Genomic DNA, 16,453 nt, shown 5'->3' with positions numbered 1-16,453 from the left:
AGGGTATACCGTTCGTAATTGTCCAAACTGCTCCGTGTCGGGAAACGACAAGCGACGCCTTTGAATCGTCGAGGGGAAGGCGCTCGCAAATTGCACTCGGCGACTGCTATTCAACCAATCCTTGATTATATTCTGGATCACGCCGAAAACGATGAGAGACCCTACCTTAAAGTTGAAGTCTTGGGGCGTAGTTTACTGGGGTTATTAGACTCAGGTGCCTCAGCCACTATCTTGGGACACCCAGGTTGGCAAATCGTAAAAGATTTGGTACATTTGAATTCAGCAAAGAGAATTAGTTGCACTGTTGCCAATGGTCAAGTATGCGAAAGTATAGGAGAATGTGAAGTGCCATTTTGTTTAAGAGGCAAGCTGAAATTAATTCGAGTTTTAGTGGTTCCTGATGTCCCTCATCACTTAATTTTGGGAACGAATTTCTGGAGAGCAATGGGAGTGGTTCCGAATCTGAGGCACAACGAGTGGAAATTTTCTGAGGAAATTTGCTATCTGAACGCATTGGACCATCTTCGAGGACAAACAGTTTTATCACCATTGGAAGAGGCCCGGCTAAACGCTGTAGTAGAGAAGAACAAGGAGCTCATGGGAATAATTTAGGCTGTACGAATCTAGCTGAACACGTCATCGTGACCAACTCACCACCCATCAAGCAGCGTTATTATCCAGTGTCGCCTATTATTCAACAACATATTGATCGAGAACTAACAGAGATGTTGAAGAACGATATTATCGAGAAGTCGAATAGTGGCTGGTCGTCACCGGTTCTTCTCGTTAAGAAGAAAGATGGGAGCTACCGCTTTTGCGTTGATTACAGAAAACTAAATTCGGTAACGGAACGAGACAGCTACCCTCTCCCATATGTTTCCCACACGCTCGATAAATTGAAAAATGCACATTATTTATCCTCTCTTGATATCAAGTCTGCGTATTGGCAAGTTCCTGTGGCGGAAAAGTCGAGACCGTATACAGCGTTTACCGTTCCTGGGCGTGGTTTGTTCCAATTTAAAAGGATGCCGTTCGGATTACATAATTCACCAGCAACGTGGCAGAGGTTGATCGATACCGTCCTAGGACCTGAACTAGAACCACACGTCTTCGTCTATTTGGATGATGTAGTGATCGTTACCCAAACTCTGGAGAAACATCTGACAATTCTTGATGAAGTTTTCCGCAGATTGAGAGAAGCAAATCTCACTGTTAGCTTCGAAAAGTGTCAATTTTGTAGGCCAGAAATGAAGTATTTGGGATACGTTGTAGATAGAAATGGATTGCATGTCGACCCCGATAAAGTCAAGGCTATGTTGCAGCTTCCTAGACCAGAATCGGTAAAAGATGTCAGGAGACTGGTGGGTACTTTTTCCTGGTACAGGAGATTCATACCTGAGTTTGCATCCATCGTTTCTCCACTCACATCGCTGCTGAAAAAGGGTAGAAAGTTTGATTGGACCGAAACTTGCGATATCGCTTTTCAGAAGATGAAGGAACGTCTTATATCAGCACCAGTCTTGAGCTGTCCGGATTATTCCCTCCCATTTGTTCTGCAAACAGACGCCTCGGCATTTGGAATTGGCGCTGTTCTCACTCAGACTCGCGAGGATGAGGACGTAGTAATTTGCTATTTGAGTAGATCATTGACGAAACAAGAGCGCAATTTTTCTACTACAGAAAGGGAATGCTTGGCCGTGCTGTGGGCGATTGAAAAACTGCGACCTTATTTAGAAGCTATTCCGTTCACCGTAATAACCGATCACTATTCCTTGGTCTGGTTACAGAATTTGAAAGATCCATCAGGACGACTGGCAAGATGGGCAGTCCGCATGCAGCAATATGACTTCAAAATTGTTCACAGGAAAGGGAAGGATCACATCGTTCCTGACACCCTTTCTCGATCGGTCCCAGTCATTGATGCCATCAACCAGCAGATGAAAGAAGAGATTTTGGACAAGTGGTACCTGCGCGTGAAAGATCGAGTGAGTTTACAACCCGAAAAATACCCCAATTGGAGATTCTCTCAGGGATCACTCTACAAGTACGTCAAACCGTGTTACGTGGAATTAGAAGACCAAACCGACGTTTGGAAGTTAGTCGTACCAAAAGCGGATCGGAAGAAAATTCTTATTGAAGCTCATGCAGACCCGACCTCAGGACATCAAGGAATATTCAAAACCTACCATCGTATCAGGGAAAGGCATTATTGGCCAAAGATGAAATCTGACGTGTCGAAGTTTGTTCGAAATTGTACCACTTGTTCCGCCTATAAACCCGACCTCAGAGGACCAAATGGACTAATGACTCCACAACCGAAAGTGACCCGGCCATGGGAAATGATCGCCAGTGATATCATGGGACCCTTACCTAGATCTACAAAAGGCAATAAATTTATCTTAGTCGTAACAGATTACTTTAGCAAGTTTTCATTAGTCTTTCCGCTAAGATCGTCAACAGCGGAAATCATCATAAGGAAGATCGAAGAGGAAGTTTTTCTGGTATATGGAGTTCCCCGAATTCTTTTGTGCGATAATGGGCCGCAATACCGATCTCGACAGATGAGAAAACTCGTGGAAGAATATAAGGTGAAAATTAGGTATAATGCCCATTATCATCCTCAGGCAAACCCGACTGAACGAGTGAACAGAACATTGAAGTCAATGTTGGCTATGTATGTGTCCGATAATCACAGGACCTGGGATTTCAACTTACCCAAGCTATCATGCGCCTTGAGAACGGCTCGACATGAGACGACTAACCACACTCCATATTTCGTGAATTTCGGCCGCTCAATGGTTTTGTGCGGAGAGGAGATCTCTCGGAGGAAAAATCTATTGGTTGATAGTGAACCTGCTGAAGATTCGAGGCCTGAAGGATTTAGAAAACTCTTTGAGGAGATAAGGAAAAGGTTAGATGTGGCTGCTCGAAAGAATGAAAAAACTTATAACCTTCGAAGAAGGAGTGAAGAATTTTGGCCAAATCAACCCGTCTGGAGGAAGAGTTTTGTGGTATCGGAGGCGGACAAATATTTTAGTGCTAAGCTAGCGCCAAGATTTGTCGGGCCTTTTTATATTAAAAAAAGGGTATCCCCGTGGACATATGAATTAAGAGATGAAGACGGTAATTATAAGGGGATATGGAATGCGAAAGACCTAAAGTCAGCTAGCGCTGATGAAAATTTACGCTAGTAAATTTTCTTGAGGCAAGGGGGGAATTGTAACGGTCTAAATTTACTTGTAAATATTGTAGATATTGTTCGTTTATTTACTATGGAATCGACAGAATTGTCATTTATTGATGACGAACTTTTCGTCACAGACTGCTCTTATGTGACCTTTCAAAAACACTACCTTACCTTTTAAGATCTTTATTCAGAGGATATTAACAATGTAATTCAGTTACAAGTTCATTTTATTCATTTAACATCATAGTAATGGGAATCTTCCGTTCCATAGAAAACCATACCTGAAATGTATAAGAATAAATGTATGCTCCCTGACTAACTGCTTGACCAGTACTTACGCATTCTCCTATTGCCAATCGACGTTGGAGATCCGAAATTCCTCGCTAGGTTGAAATAGTTGTTATTGTTTGTTTCTCAGTTTTCTTCACCTATCATTTTTTTCAGCCGTTGTCTGCCTTATTCCCTATACCTTTCCGAGAATATTTCTTGCATAGATTGTTATTCATCACTTCCAGAAGGTTTACTGACATATTAGAGCCATATCGCCTGAAAAACAATATTAGTTACCTCTGGGTTTCTGAATACTGTTTGATATTTTCGGTAAATAATCTGAATAATACGAATGCTCTAATATTTGTACTGAAAGGGAAGGTTATGGCGACTTACCTTATATGTTTCTATTCCATCGCATGAATAAGGATTGGTAAATAGTTGAAAATAGGTTGGAACAATATATTTTGTAAATATTCGTAAACAAGGTTAAGAGACAGCTGTTGGTTGACATCTGCCGAACTTTCGTAGTGTCGTTCCGTCGACTTACACCGAACTAGTTCTACAGTTGTTCACGGGTGAGGGATTGATCGGTTACTCAAGTTGTCAAGGGTTGTTTTAGGGTTGCATTGCTTTGAGAAGGAGTTTTGATGGGTCATGGACTTGTTGATGATGTATCAAGTGGCTGTGGAGGAATTGTTAGATTTATGATGTTGTGCACAGCGCCCCCTTGGTGCTTGTAGTGTAGATTGGATGCACTGTGGCAACAACTGGTTAGCTGTCAGATGTGGCATTCTCTTAGTATTTGGAAGTTAGCCTTCGGTGAGCTTGGTTCGGAGTTCAAAGGGTATCATCAGACTGATTGTAGGATATATTTGGTTGTATTTGTGCCATCCTTCACGGGGATTATTTCTACAAGTCAGGATTGTATAGTGGAAGACTGATTGGTCATTTTGGTGTGGATATTTGCAGTCGGAAACTTAAGCTCTTTTGAGGATTTGTGGTGGATACCGAACTCGTGCCAGGTGGAAGGATTTCCGAAATTAGGTATGTCTGAATCACTGTCGCATCTCTCATGTGATCTTAGCTATGATATCACTTCTTCAATTCTACAACCTTCGTTTCTCGTCTCTAGATTCATAAGAAACAGAAGGCCCTCAGTCACTCATCAAGTCCCAGCAGGACTTCCGTGCAGAACACCGCACACGAAGAATCGTATAGAAAACCCCTTGGCCAGGGTAAGAATTTTACCATTAAATGTGTTTTAAATGATTTTAGTAATTTCTGGTTCCATCGTTATATCTCAACTGAATATTAGTATTGAAGAGAGGTTTCAACACTCATTCAATTTTCTTGATTTTTACGGATCATATGGTTATACAGGGCACCCAAAAATATACTCTTGTTATCTTGCTACTTTGCTTGATGAAAATATACCAGGGGTATTGATTAGTCAAATAGTCCTATTGAATGGGGGTTGAATCTCACCTTGTTTCATCTGATTCTGATTGAGAATTTTCTTCCGTAGGGTTTTTCTTCCTGTTTTTCTTCCTGTTTTTCTTCCTGTTTTTCTTCCTGTTTTTTTCTTCCTGCTTTTTTTTTTCTTCGTCAAGGGTTCCTGTTTTCCTTTTTTTTTCCCTATTTTCTTCCTGGATCTTATTTGGTGATCCATTACTGGTCCAGCTTGTCGTGCCCTACAGGGTGATCTATCTTGGTGGTGCTACAGGGTGATCCATCTCCGCCGTACTACAGGGTGATCCATCTCAGCAGTACTACAGGGTGATCCACTTCCGTCGAACTACGGGGTAGCCTAACACCATATATCGGGTGGCCCAAAAGGAGCACGCAAGTTATAATTGATTTATTTGAAAATTTGTGCTATACTGAGATATTTGAATAATTGTTTGCCTTTATGTTTATTGATACCTGTTGATATAGTGTTGTTTATCGTTTATTGATTAAGAGTTGTTTATTGATGCCTGATTGATATAGATATTTGTGAAACGGAAATTGAGGTACATTCTTCCTTTCACGATTGCTGATTGACACCGATGCGCCTACGCCTGAGCTCACGCGACGCAAACGAGTTTGTCTTACCATCCGATACTAGTATTTACGATTTCACCTACTCAATTTTCGTGGTAGTTTTACTCGACGTATTGTAGTTTTTTTGAGCGTCGTTACTACCGTAATTTATGGCTGATTGAATTCGTGGTTAGATACACCGCGCTCTTGTATGGACATTTGAACATCGCGTAGTAGTGTGAATATTGCATTGTTGCCTTAGAAGCGTTGTTGGTTAATCCATGTAAGTTAGGATTACTGAATAAATCATATTGGGGATTTTTATCTTTTATTTCCAATATTAATTGGTAAGTTATTGATATTGTGAGTTACTTAGGGTATCTGGAGGATTAAATTTACCTGGCGCCCATTAAGATCTATTTGAAATTTGCTAAGTTGTTTAACCCACTCCCGTCTCCACTGTTTAGCTTAGCCGCGGATACCCATCTGTCTTATTTGTTACCGACAGATGATTTAGTCCCCTCTTGTGGTTTGTGAGGTAGAAATTATTCTCCTCAAAGAATAATTTCTGCTTCGAACCAATAATTTTGCGCTATTCTCGACTTACACCATCCCGTTATGAATTTCAAATGCCTTTTAGTTTTTCTGGACTAGGACTCGCCACATTCACATGGTATCCGGTAGAAGCAACTCTTGCAGTTGCTGATGACTTTGCTGAGGCAAATTTTTCTAATCCTTTTAAAGATTCTTCTGATTTCTCTACAGAGTTTTTGTGTGTTCATTCTACCAGCTTCTTGGAGTACTTCTTCTGCTGAGAATCCCTTGTGATGTGGTTCAGTTCATTTGATGAAGCAAAAACTAAATGATTGATCAATCAGAGTTTTAATGATTCATCTCTTCACAAATAAGTAGTGATTGAGTCGCGTGTGAGTTGGTTTCCAAGGCACAAGTTTTTTCCATTTGTTGTTGGTCCTCCTCTCTTTTACTTCTACAAACGGCAATTCATTGTAGGCATTCTCTGTTTTGATTTTATGCGGCTGAAGTTTTACGAAGATAAATCCCAAGTTCTGTGTACAAAATTACTATAAACATTCTAGGTAGCCTTATTTTTCAGTATCACATGACTGTACCTACTATTCTAGACAAATTAAATTCAAGTATGGTTTTGATAAATTGAATAATATTTTATTTCTTTTTATGTCGTCGGCCTAATACATAGTCTCGGACCTAACGCATAGATGGTGCTAGTCTTACTGCATTCACCGCTTCTTCAGTTTGTACCAACCTTCAAAAATAATAATATTCTATTCATAAGTTTGTGAGTTATTGTGTTAAGAGTGACACTATTTTTGTTATTTTCAAAACAATGGATCAAAAACAGTAATTATTATAAGGACTCTGCTCCATCAGAAACAACAATTAAACGTTGGCTTGCTGACTTCAAACGTGGTCGTAGTGACACCGATGATGCAGAATGCAGTGGATGTCCAAATGAGGCAGTAACACCAGAAAACATAAAAAATACCCAAAATTGACATTGTAAAGATATCAGAAGAATGTGTTGGCTTTATATTGCATGAGCAATTATCTATGAAAAAGCTCTGATCGAAGTGGATGACGCGCGAGCTCACTGTTCAGCAAAAAAAGAACGTCTTGATGATTCTGAGCAGTGTTTGGCCATGTTTATACCTAACAAACTGGGATTTTTGCGTCGACATGTGACAATGGAAGAAACATGGATCCATCACTTCACTCCAAAATCAAAAGGATCGTCATCTGAGTGGAGAGCAACTAGTGAACCTCGTCCAAAGCGCCCGAAAGCATAACAATCGGCTGAAAAAGCTATGACCTTGGTATTTTGGGATGTGCGTGGTGTAATATTCATCGACTATCTTGAGAAGGGAAATACCATCAACAGTGAATAGTATATAGCGTTACTGCAGCATTTGAAGGCCGAAATTGCAAAGAAACGACCGCATATGGCAAAGAAAAACATTTTGTTTCATCAAGACAACGCACTGTGTCACAAATCATTCAAAACAATGGAAAAACTACATGAATTGAACTTCAAATTGCTCCCACATTCACCGTATTCGCCAGATTTGGCTCCCAGCGACTATTGGCTGTTCGCAGACCTCAAAAAAATGCTCGCCGGTAAGAAATTTCGCTCGAATGAAGAGCTTATTGCTAAAACAGGGGCCTATTTTGAGGAAAAAGACGAGTCGTTCTACAAAAGTGGTATTTAAATGTTACAGCGCCGCTGGAATGATTGTGAGGCTCTTGATGGAGATTATGTTGATCAATAAAGCCAGTTTGGAACAAAAAAAAAACCGTTCTCTTCCTTAAGCCCAGGACTTTTTAGTGTTTTATCAAAAACTCCACGAGTTCCCCATAAACCATTTCAGTCCTGTCAACCATATAACTTATTAGAATTAATCCACCTTGAACTAAATAAAATCTGATCGAAGACGGATTCCAACTCATGATTTTTGGAATCCCTAAGTAATAATCAATGTGTTACTCTATAATTAAAATAAAACAAAAAAATCATTCTTTTCCTCTAGAATTGACAATAATCTTTCAACCGAGTCAAGTATCACAGTTTACAAGTCAATTGTTCAGCTACACTTTGACTACTGTTCCTCTATCCTATATCTATTCAATCAGAATAAATTGTTTTAACTCCAAAAACCTCAGAATCGTGGTAGGAGGATCATTTAGAAGTGTCGTAGAGATACCCCTATTACTATTATGCTTAATGTTTTAAATTGGCAATCCATTTCCCAAATACTATTGTATTTCACAAAGATTTTCGTATACAAAATATTGAATAATTTAGGAGCATTTTATTTCGGACAGAACATTGTCTTTCATCATGATATTCACAACCACTTCACTGGAAATAATAATAATTTATATATAAACAGAACAAAAAACAAGAACACCATGAATTCTTAGTTTTTCAAGAGTTTCGATCGGGTTCAAATGTAATTAAAAATAGCCCATCTCTGAACATGTTCAAAAACGAACTGAAGAAATTTGTTTTCAATGTACAAATATGATATGTATTATGTGTTTGTTACCTGTAGCTATAATTTTCTTTCTTGAGATATTATCATATCTATATTGATCAACTTTAGAATGTATTCATTCAATGTTTGTCATCATTCCAATTTGTAACAGATATGTAACAAAAATATTAGAAATGTATGTTAATCAGGATTTTCCTATTTCAAATAAAGATTATTATTATTAATATTCACTCACTCGTTCAATGTATTCACCAAACATCTCAGCACCTCTTCCCTGATCTTGGCGTTTTTGTGGCTGAAACCAGGTTGGAGTTTTTCCAAAAGCGTCTGAGGAGTCAAGACGTTCCTCTCCAAAAGCTTCAGAATGAGCAGCTGGGCCTTTTCGCGCACGGTGTCCTTGGCGTCTCCTAATCTGTCGAGGACGTTGGGCAGTACCGTTTGCAAATAGGGCCTGAAGTCTGTCCCCAATCTGTCTATTAAATATGTTAAAACTTCTATACCATTACTTGAGACCTGAAACAATAATAAAAAAACGTGAAAAACTGTGTAAATGAATGTCTAAGTTTGCACATTCAAAAATAAGATCCATGACCTAGATCTTTCAATGATTTAGAGAGAATGATTTTTGAATAATCAAATTGTATCACAAATTCCTAAGGAGGACAAAAACTAAATTGAGGAGTACCAAGAAACTGAAACAGCAACCTTGAAGAATTTGAAAAATTACAAAAAAACCTTTTATATTGAGTACCAACCTACTACCTTTTACAAATGTATGACTTGTCTATAACATATGGAATACATTTTTTTGAAAAAGTAAACTCTTCTGTAATGATTTATTTTGAAATCTGAAGGATGTTTTGACAACTTCACGTATTATTTGTTGAAAGATTGCTGGTGTTTCACACATTTGTCAACAAATGATGTATACAAAGAAATTCGTCAAGCTTTCAACGTTGAAATGTCCTTTTGAAACTGTGTTGTTGAACGGAACAGACATGTCTGAAACATATATGTATTAATACGGTGAGTTCTTGAATTCACGGATTATTCAGATGGATTCATCTATTAGTCCATTGAAAACATCACAATTTTTCTATTGGTTGAAGCAATCCATTAGAAATTTTCTGATGAATTTAATACCTTATCAACATGAACTATGAAAACCTGTGCCTGAAATATATCTCTTGCAGTCGAACAACCCGGTTACAAAAAATTCAAATCGCAACTTTTCACGTCTACCTATCAAATATTTTTTCAGAATGGCATTATCGGAAAGTTTGACAGACGTGTATGTTCAAGTGTACGTTCACTACAAAAAATATTTTTCCATTTTGTTTTGATTCTTCGCGAAGTGATTTACTTCGAGTATGTAAAAAGTAATTATACTAAAAATCTATATAAATATATGGAATTATTTTCCAGCAGCTTGACTGCATTAACCTTGGCACTTGGCACCATTAACACTGACATAAAACCTTGGCAAGTTGACTTGAGTGTCACACCAATAGGTGGTTCCACTTATGTCTCGCTTGCGTTTACGTAGTTATTTTTATTAAGTACTTTTCTTGATTCTGACGTTGATTGTACCCATTCAGTTATGACCCGTTTGTCTTTCTGGCAAACATCAGTTAAAAGGGGAAGGGAGCCAGGCTTCAACCTGAAGTAAATCAAGATGGATTTCGGACGTTGACTGTATTAGTCAGGAAAGCTATGGATTATACTGTAGACGACCCCTCCCGATATATAAGGCCCCGATACTCTGTCGAATAAGGCCCTTATATCTTCCGTTGAAAGATGAACAACTTTTTCATCCAACTCACCCCAGCTAGGCAGGGGTACACCGTGAAGGGCGGTACTGATGTCTGAGGACACTCATGTCGCCATACCATTAACACCCACATCAGTTATGACCCGTTTGTCCTTCTGGCAAACATCAGTCCAAAGGGTAAGGGAGCCAGGCTCCAACCTGTCTAAATTCAAGATGACCTTCGGGCCGGTACTATTAGTCAGGGAAGCTATGGATTATACTGTAGACGACCCCTCCCGATATAGAAGGCTCCGACACTCTGTCGAATGAGGTCCCTATGCCCTCCTTTAAAAGATGAACAATTTCTTCATCCAACCCACCCCAGCCAGGTAGGGGTACACCGTGAAGGGCGGTACTGATGTCTGAGGACACTCATGTCGCCATACCATTAACACCCACATCAGTTATGACCCGTTTGTCCTTCTGGCAAACATCAGTCCAAAGGGTAAGGGAGCCAGGCTCCAACCTGTCTAAATTCAAGATGACCTTCGGCCCGGTACTATTAGTCAGGGAAGCTATGGATTATACTGTAGACGACCCCTCCCGATATAGAAGGCTCCGACACTCTGTCGAATGAGGTCCCTATGCCCTCCTTTAAAAGATGAACAATTTCTTCATCCAACCCACTCCAGCCAGGTAGGGGTACACCGTGAAGGGCGGTACTGATGTCTGAGGACACTCATGTCGCCATACCATTAACACCCACATCAGTTATGACCCGTTTGTCCTTCTGGCAAACATAAGTCCAAAGGGTAAGGGAGCCAGGCTCCAACCTGTCTGAATTCAAGATGACCTTCCGCCCGATACTATTAACCAGGGAAGCTATGGATTATACTGTAGACGACCCCTCCCGATATAGAAGGCCCCGACACTCTGTCGAATGAGGCCCCTATGTCTTCCTTTAAAAGATGAACAATTTCTTCATCCAACCCACCCCAGCCAGGTAGGGGTACACCGTGAAGGGCGGTACTGATGTCTGAGGACATTCATGCCGCCATACCATCAACACTCACCATCAGTTATGACCCGTTCGTTTGTCCTTCTGGCAAACATCAGTCCAAAGGGTAAGGGAGCCAGGCTTCAACCTGTTTAAATCCAAGATGACGTGCAGGTCGCACGGAACTGACAATGCCCAATAAGCTGAAATAGCTGCCTACTGGTGGCGCTTAAATTGAAATCAATATGGGAATGATCAGAATAGTTAGTAGTTATCTATTTATCTTTTGATTTTCATGGAATTATTTTCCAGCAGCTTGACTGCATTAACCTTTCTCGGGTTTTGCTCCGTGTTCTAAGTATTTCATCCTCATGAGTATCATTCTCACAACGATTCGACAAAGTCATTTGTTCAGAAGTGCCCACAGTTTAGTGTCAAATTTTTCGACCTGAACTAGATCGGCCCAAGATGATTGTGAAAACTGATGCTTTGAAGGATTATGAACTACAAACCAACTTGACGTTCCACTAATTTGAATTATAACCTCAAAATACAATATGACTGAAATTCTTTCCTCAAGCAATTATTGCGAATGGACAGTTTTTCAACCTCTATGAAAATCATCGGAATCAAGCTCTGTTTCGGGTCATTAATACATCCATTTGTAGATGACTTTAATTAGTTTAAATTGCATGATTGCTTGGAACAACAACCACAACGCAGACCATAGAATTTAAAGTTTCTGAGACACGTTTTTTTCTTGTATTTCACCAATATACACATCTTATGTACAGAGAAATGTGAAGATTGTAATGAGCTTTCTAATATAGAAAAAATCTGATAATGAAAGAGTACATCTAAAATTATCAAGTATATGCAAACAAAAGGCAAAAAAATTGGTTCAAGACAACATTTAGTAAATGTGATGATATCTCCCCCTACAAAGACGCCATCTATGAGATTGTAGGAGGATATATCATCACCTTTACTTTCAGGCTTGTCCTTTCAGGTCAGTTGTCACCAGATTTAATGAATATCGAAATTTCAAGCGTTGGTATTTTCTTCGTCTTCAAATAGGCTTTCCGTATCACCCGCATTGATTTCACTTCACCACATAGCCTTGAATCGGGGGACTCACATATGATGAGTTGTAAATGATTGCAAATGAAATTTACTTTTCAAGTCAATTTGGTAGTCAAATAATCCTGTTTTGAACATAAATACACATTTTTAATGCACTCAGATTTTTTTCATTTGAATTCCAGATATCATCTACAGCCGATTTTTCGGTTTGTCCAGGGCAACAATGTCTATTGTGTTGGGAGAGACGAGTACCTATACAATGTAGACGGTTCTGCAGCTAAAAGGAATCAGGTATCCGGACAAACCGACAAATCAGAGAACACTCAATTTATCTCGTTCGAAGATAAAGAAATTGAGAAACACAGATAATTTCAATAGAAAGGAAGATGCAATGAACATCAATAAAATCTGGCTACCTGTCCTTGATTATACACAAACAAGGTCAGGTAATTCAATTAAGAGAAACGAAGTCAAGCCCACCTATGATAATATGAAACCGGAGACAACCGTTGTAGTTTCTGCGTTGAGAACTACTCGAGTACTTCGAACATTATTTTATCGCCTTTGATAATGTATATCGCAGTAGTAGACGAATCGTCAGACATAAGAACCTGCAGACCACTACCAAAAAATACGGAAAATAGTTTTGACGCATAAAAAACTGTGGTCATTTTTGGTGAAGCCTGCATTTGTCTAGAAAAATGACCTCGGAAAGATTATTTCACAGTTAAATAAGAGGAGAAGAAATAATTAGATTGAAGGAAATGATTTTTGTTCATTTACAAATACATTATCAGAACTGGGAAAAGCCAAAACTAGAAAATTATTGATTTTAACAAATTTATAATAGCATAATTATTGCGGTAAACCTACATAAATGCAATACAATTAGTAAACTGAATTAAATGTTATGAAAAACAGTGAAATAGTTATTACAAAAGTACAATTTGATGCTTACAAAATGAAGAAGATATTTTGTAAGAATAAAAAATCTGCATTTGAAATATCAATTTTCAAATCTTTCAGTGATTATATTGAGAATAGTGTTAAACAGGATTATCATAAACTACCTCATTGAAAAAAATATACCTATATTATTTTCTCAAAAACTACAACTGAACAGAAAGTATTTTTTATTTGTTTTCATAAATATCTTATATTTTATAGAAACATTACATTGGGACAAATATTATAATCTTTCGCTAGGATATAAACAATTTTAGATCATTCATCTTCACAAAAATTTATTTGAAGTTACAAGTCGAAACAGGCAGTGCCAATTTACAGGCATGGAAAGTTGTGTTAGCTATAGTAACTAATGCGACTCTGACCAAAAATTAAAAATCCTCATAACAGATTTACAAATTACGACTGAATAATTAAAAACCTGACACCCACCTTCGCTAGAAAAATGAAATACGCCAACAGATCTATCTGAAACATGTTATTAATGCCAATTATATCACAATCAAACAACTTTTTCTTTCGCAGGTCTATATAGAACTCACCAAGAAATAACTATCGCACCCAACACGCAACAAGACACCATATTCAATGAAATACGATTCTTCAAAACAATCATCAGCGGTCTGTGACTGAAACGTTTCACCCAAGAACCCACCCATAACGAAGATTGAAAAAATTGCACTAGGCGGGATTAGGAAATTCTGCACATGAGTAGATATTGAATTACTAATGATTTTTTTCAGAAAATTCTGAAGCGAAAGAAAATTGAAAACCTGGTGAACATGGTTGAATCCGTAGAAAAAAAAAGGATACAAATATTGAAGGAGCGGGATGGAATTATGCATAATTTGAAGATAAATACTTGAAAAACGTAAGAAACAAAATGGTTTGAAATTATTTTGTTAGTATAATCTTTTTCATATCGGAGAAAGCCCGGTTCATAAGACCCCGCACCAAAATTCATGTGAAAATTTTCGGAGAGAATGACTGAATTTTTCTTATTCCTTGATCTTGCAAAGGCCTTCGACACTGTGGACCATACTCAGCTGTTGGAGGCCTTGCAAGATGTGGGAGTTCATGGAAATGTTTACAGTATATTTGAATCATACTTGAAAGATCACCGGCAATGCGTAAAAAGAGATGGTTATGTGAGCAAGGAAAGGGTAGTAGAGTGTGGAGTTCCACAAGAGACGGTTTCAGGACCGATTCTATTTATTATTTACATCAATAACTTATTAACATCACAAGACGAAATTATAAGTTTTGCTGACGATACTGTATTTATTCTGGTGAAACATGGGATGATCTCAAAGTTGAAATTGAACAAGATCTGAACACAATCATCGACTGGTTCAACCATAAATTGTTAACTATCAGTTTTGATAAAACTATGTTTCTGTCTATCACAAGTTATATAAACAGTTTACCCAACTACAAATTTCTAGAAGTGAATAACCATAGCAATATTTTGAGAGTTAAGTCTACTAAAAATCTTAAATATTTAGGGATGAAAATCGACTGTCATTTACGTTGGGATTGTCATATAGATAGTGTCACTAGTACTCTGAGAACTTTACTAGGGAGATTCCGATACATGAACAAGATATTGACCCTGTCCCTTCTAATTGAATCTCGATTATCGTATGGGATTTTGGGTTGGGGTGTTTCATCGTATACACATCTTCAAAAATTGCAAGTTATGCAAAAACTTTTCTTTAAAATCATGCTCCATAAAAAAAGAACATATTCGACTGATCTCCTATTTAAAGAAATTGAAATGCTTGATTTTTTTCAAGTCAGTCATCTATTGTCGAATCATACTCTTTTTCAATAAAAAAAATACGGCATTTTATACTTTCCATAGAAAGAGGCGCTATTCTACAATTGTTCGAATAATGAATATGTATCCAATGTTTCTTCACATCATCAGTAAATAATTGTATTATCTTAACTATTGTATTTGGTTTTTTGAATATAGGTAAATACACACATCGGAAAAGTCTAGGGATATTTTTATAACATACTAAATATCATAAAAATAAATGCATGAGGTCGTTTAATTTCAATGAAATTGGTACACTCGACCACCCTATAGATTTCTATGGGTTGAACAAAGCCTGCAAAAACGGTAACTAATCTTTTATCAAGTTTTTTACAAACTGTAGGTTTTCGGCTGAAATGAATAATCTGAAAGTGTCGAGTTTGTACATTCTATGCAGTTCTTGCTCAGCAATTAAACTGGAAATATTGTGCTTTAACATGGAACGCCATCACTTACCATTGGCTGAGATGAATAGAGCTGTAGGGCTTCTTCAAGGTGGCATGCGACAAAATGATGTAGCTCTTCGTTTGGGGGTCTCCCAAAGTGTTATCAGTCGATTGTGGCGGCGTTTCCGTGAAACTGGCAGTCCAGCCGAACAACATCCAGGGCGAGGACGCGCTACAACTGCAGTTCAAGACCAATTTTTGGTCTTGACCGCAAGAAGACAACCGACAATCACAGCACCTGAGTTGGTTAACGTGTTGCAGCAGACGCACCAGGTAACCATTGGTCGTGATACTGTCAGAAATCGACTGCATGAAGCAGATCTCCACAACAGAAGGCCACTTAGATGTCCACCTTTGTCGAGAGGCAATCGCCGTAGAAGATTAGAGTGGTGTCAAAAACATCAAAACTGGGATGCAAATGATTGGGCCACAGTTTTGTTTACAGACGAATCCAGATTTGGATTTCATCCAGATTCTCGTCGAGTAAGACTGTGGAGACGACCTGGAAATAATGAACGTTTGAGACACGCCCAGGAAGTCCACACATACAGAGGTGGTACAGTAATGCTATGGGGCGGAATCATGATCGGCGGCAGAACCGATCTCGTTTTTCCAAATCGCTCCCTCACAGCTCGACAGTACCTCGACACCATTCTTCTACCTATCGTCAGTCCGTTTGCTGGTGCTGTTGGTGAAAACTTCCACCTGATGCACGATAATGCTCGTCCACATGTCGCGCGTCTAGTGACTGACTGGCTCACCAACGAAGGAGTTGATGTATTGCCATGGCCAGCACAATCACCGGACCTGAATGCCATCGAGCATGTGTGGGACATGCTTCAACGAAGAATTACTCCGCATATGGGAAACATTCA

At 38.6% G+C, this 16,453-nt stretch overlaps 1 protein-coding gene and 1 long non-coding RNA gene across 5 annotated transcripts in view; both read right to left on the bottom strand.

Annotated features, from left to right (window-relative positions):
- chb (CLIP-associating protein) overlaps positions 1–16,453 on the bottom strand; it is a 130,174-nt gene that overhangs the window by 53,546 nt on the left and 60,175 nt on the right. For all 4 annotated transcript variants that reach the window (XM_074179822.1, XM_074179825.1, XM_074179823.1 and 1 more), the window contains exon 3: positions 8,750–9,027. In XM_074179822.1, the coding sequence (XP_074035923.1) occupies positions 8,750–9,027 (278 nt within the window). The remainder of the gene's footprint in view (positions 1–8,749; positions 9,028–16,453) is intronic.
- LOC141484671 (uncharacterized) lies at positions 3,355–6,030 on the bottom strand. Its single transcript, XR_012466736.1, has 2 exons — positions 3,854–6,030; positions 3,355–3,733 (listed from the first exon to the last, which is right to left on the bottom strand). It is a non-coding gene; the product is annotated as an uncharacterized lncRNA (long non-coding RNA).

The sequence above is a fragment of the Leptinotarsa decemlineata genome, unplaced genomic scaffold (genome assembly GCF_025532065.1).
Source record: "Leptinotarsa decemlineata unplaced genomic scaffold, Ldec_3_MD MMD2_tig00026282_RagTag_RagTag, whole genome shotgun sequence".
Taxonomy (NCBI): domain Eukaryota; kingdom Metazoa; phylum Arthropoda; class Insecta; order Coleoptera; family Chrysomelidae; genus Leptinotarsa; species Leptinotarsa decemlineata.
This window is presented reverse-complemented; position numbering and strand designations above follow the sequence as displayed.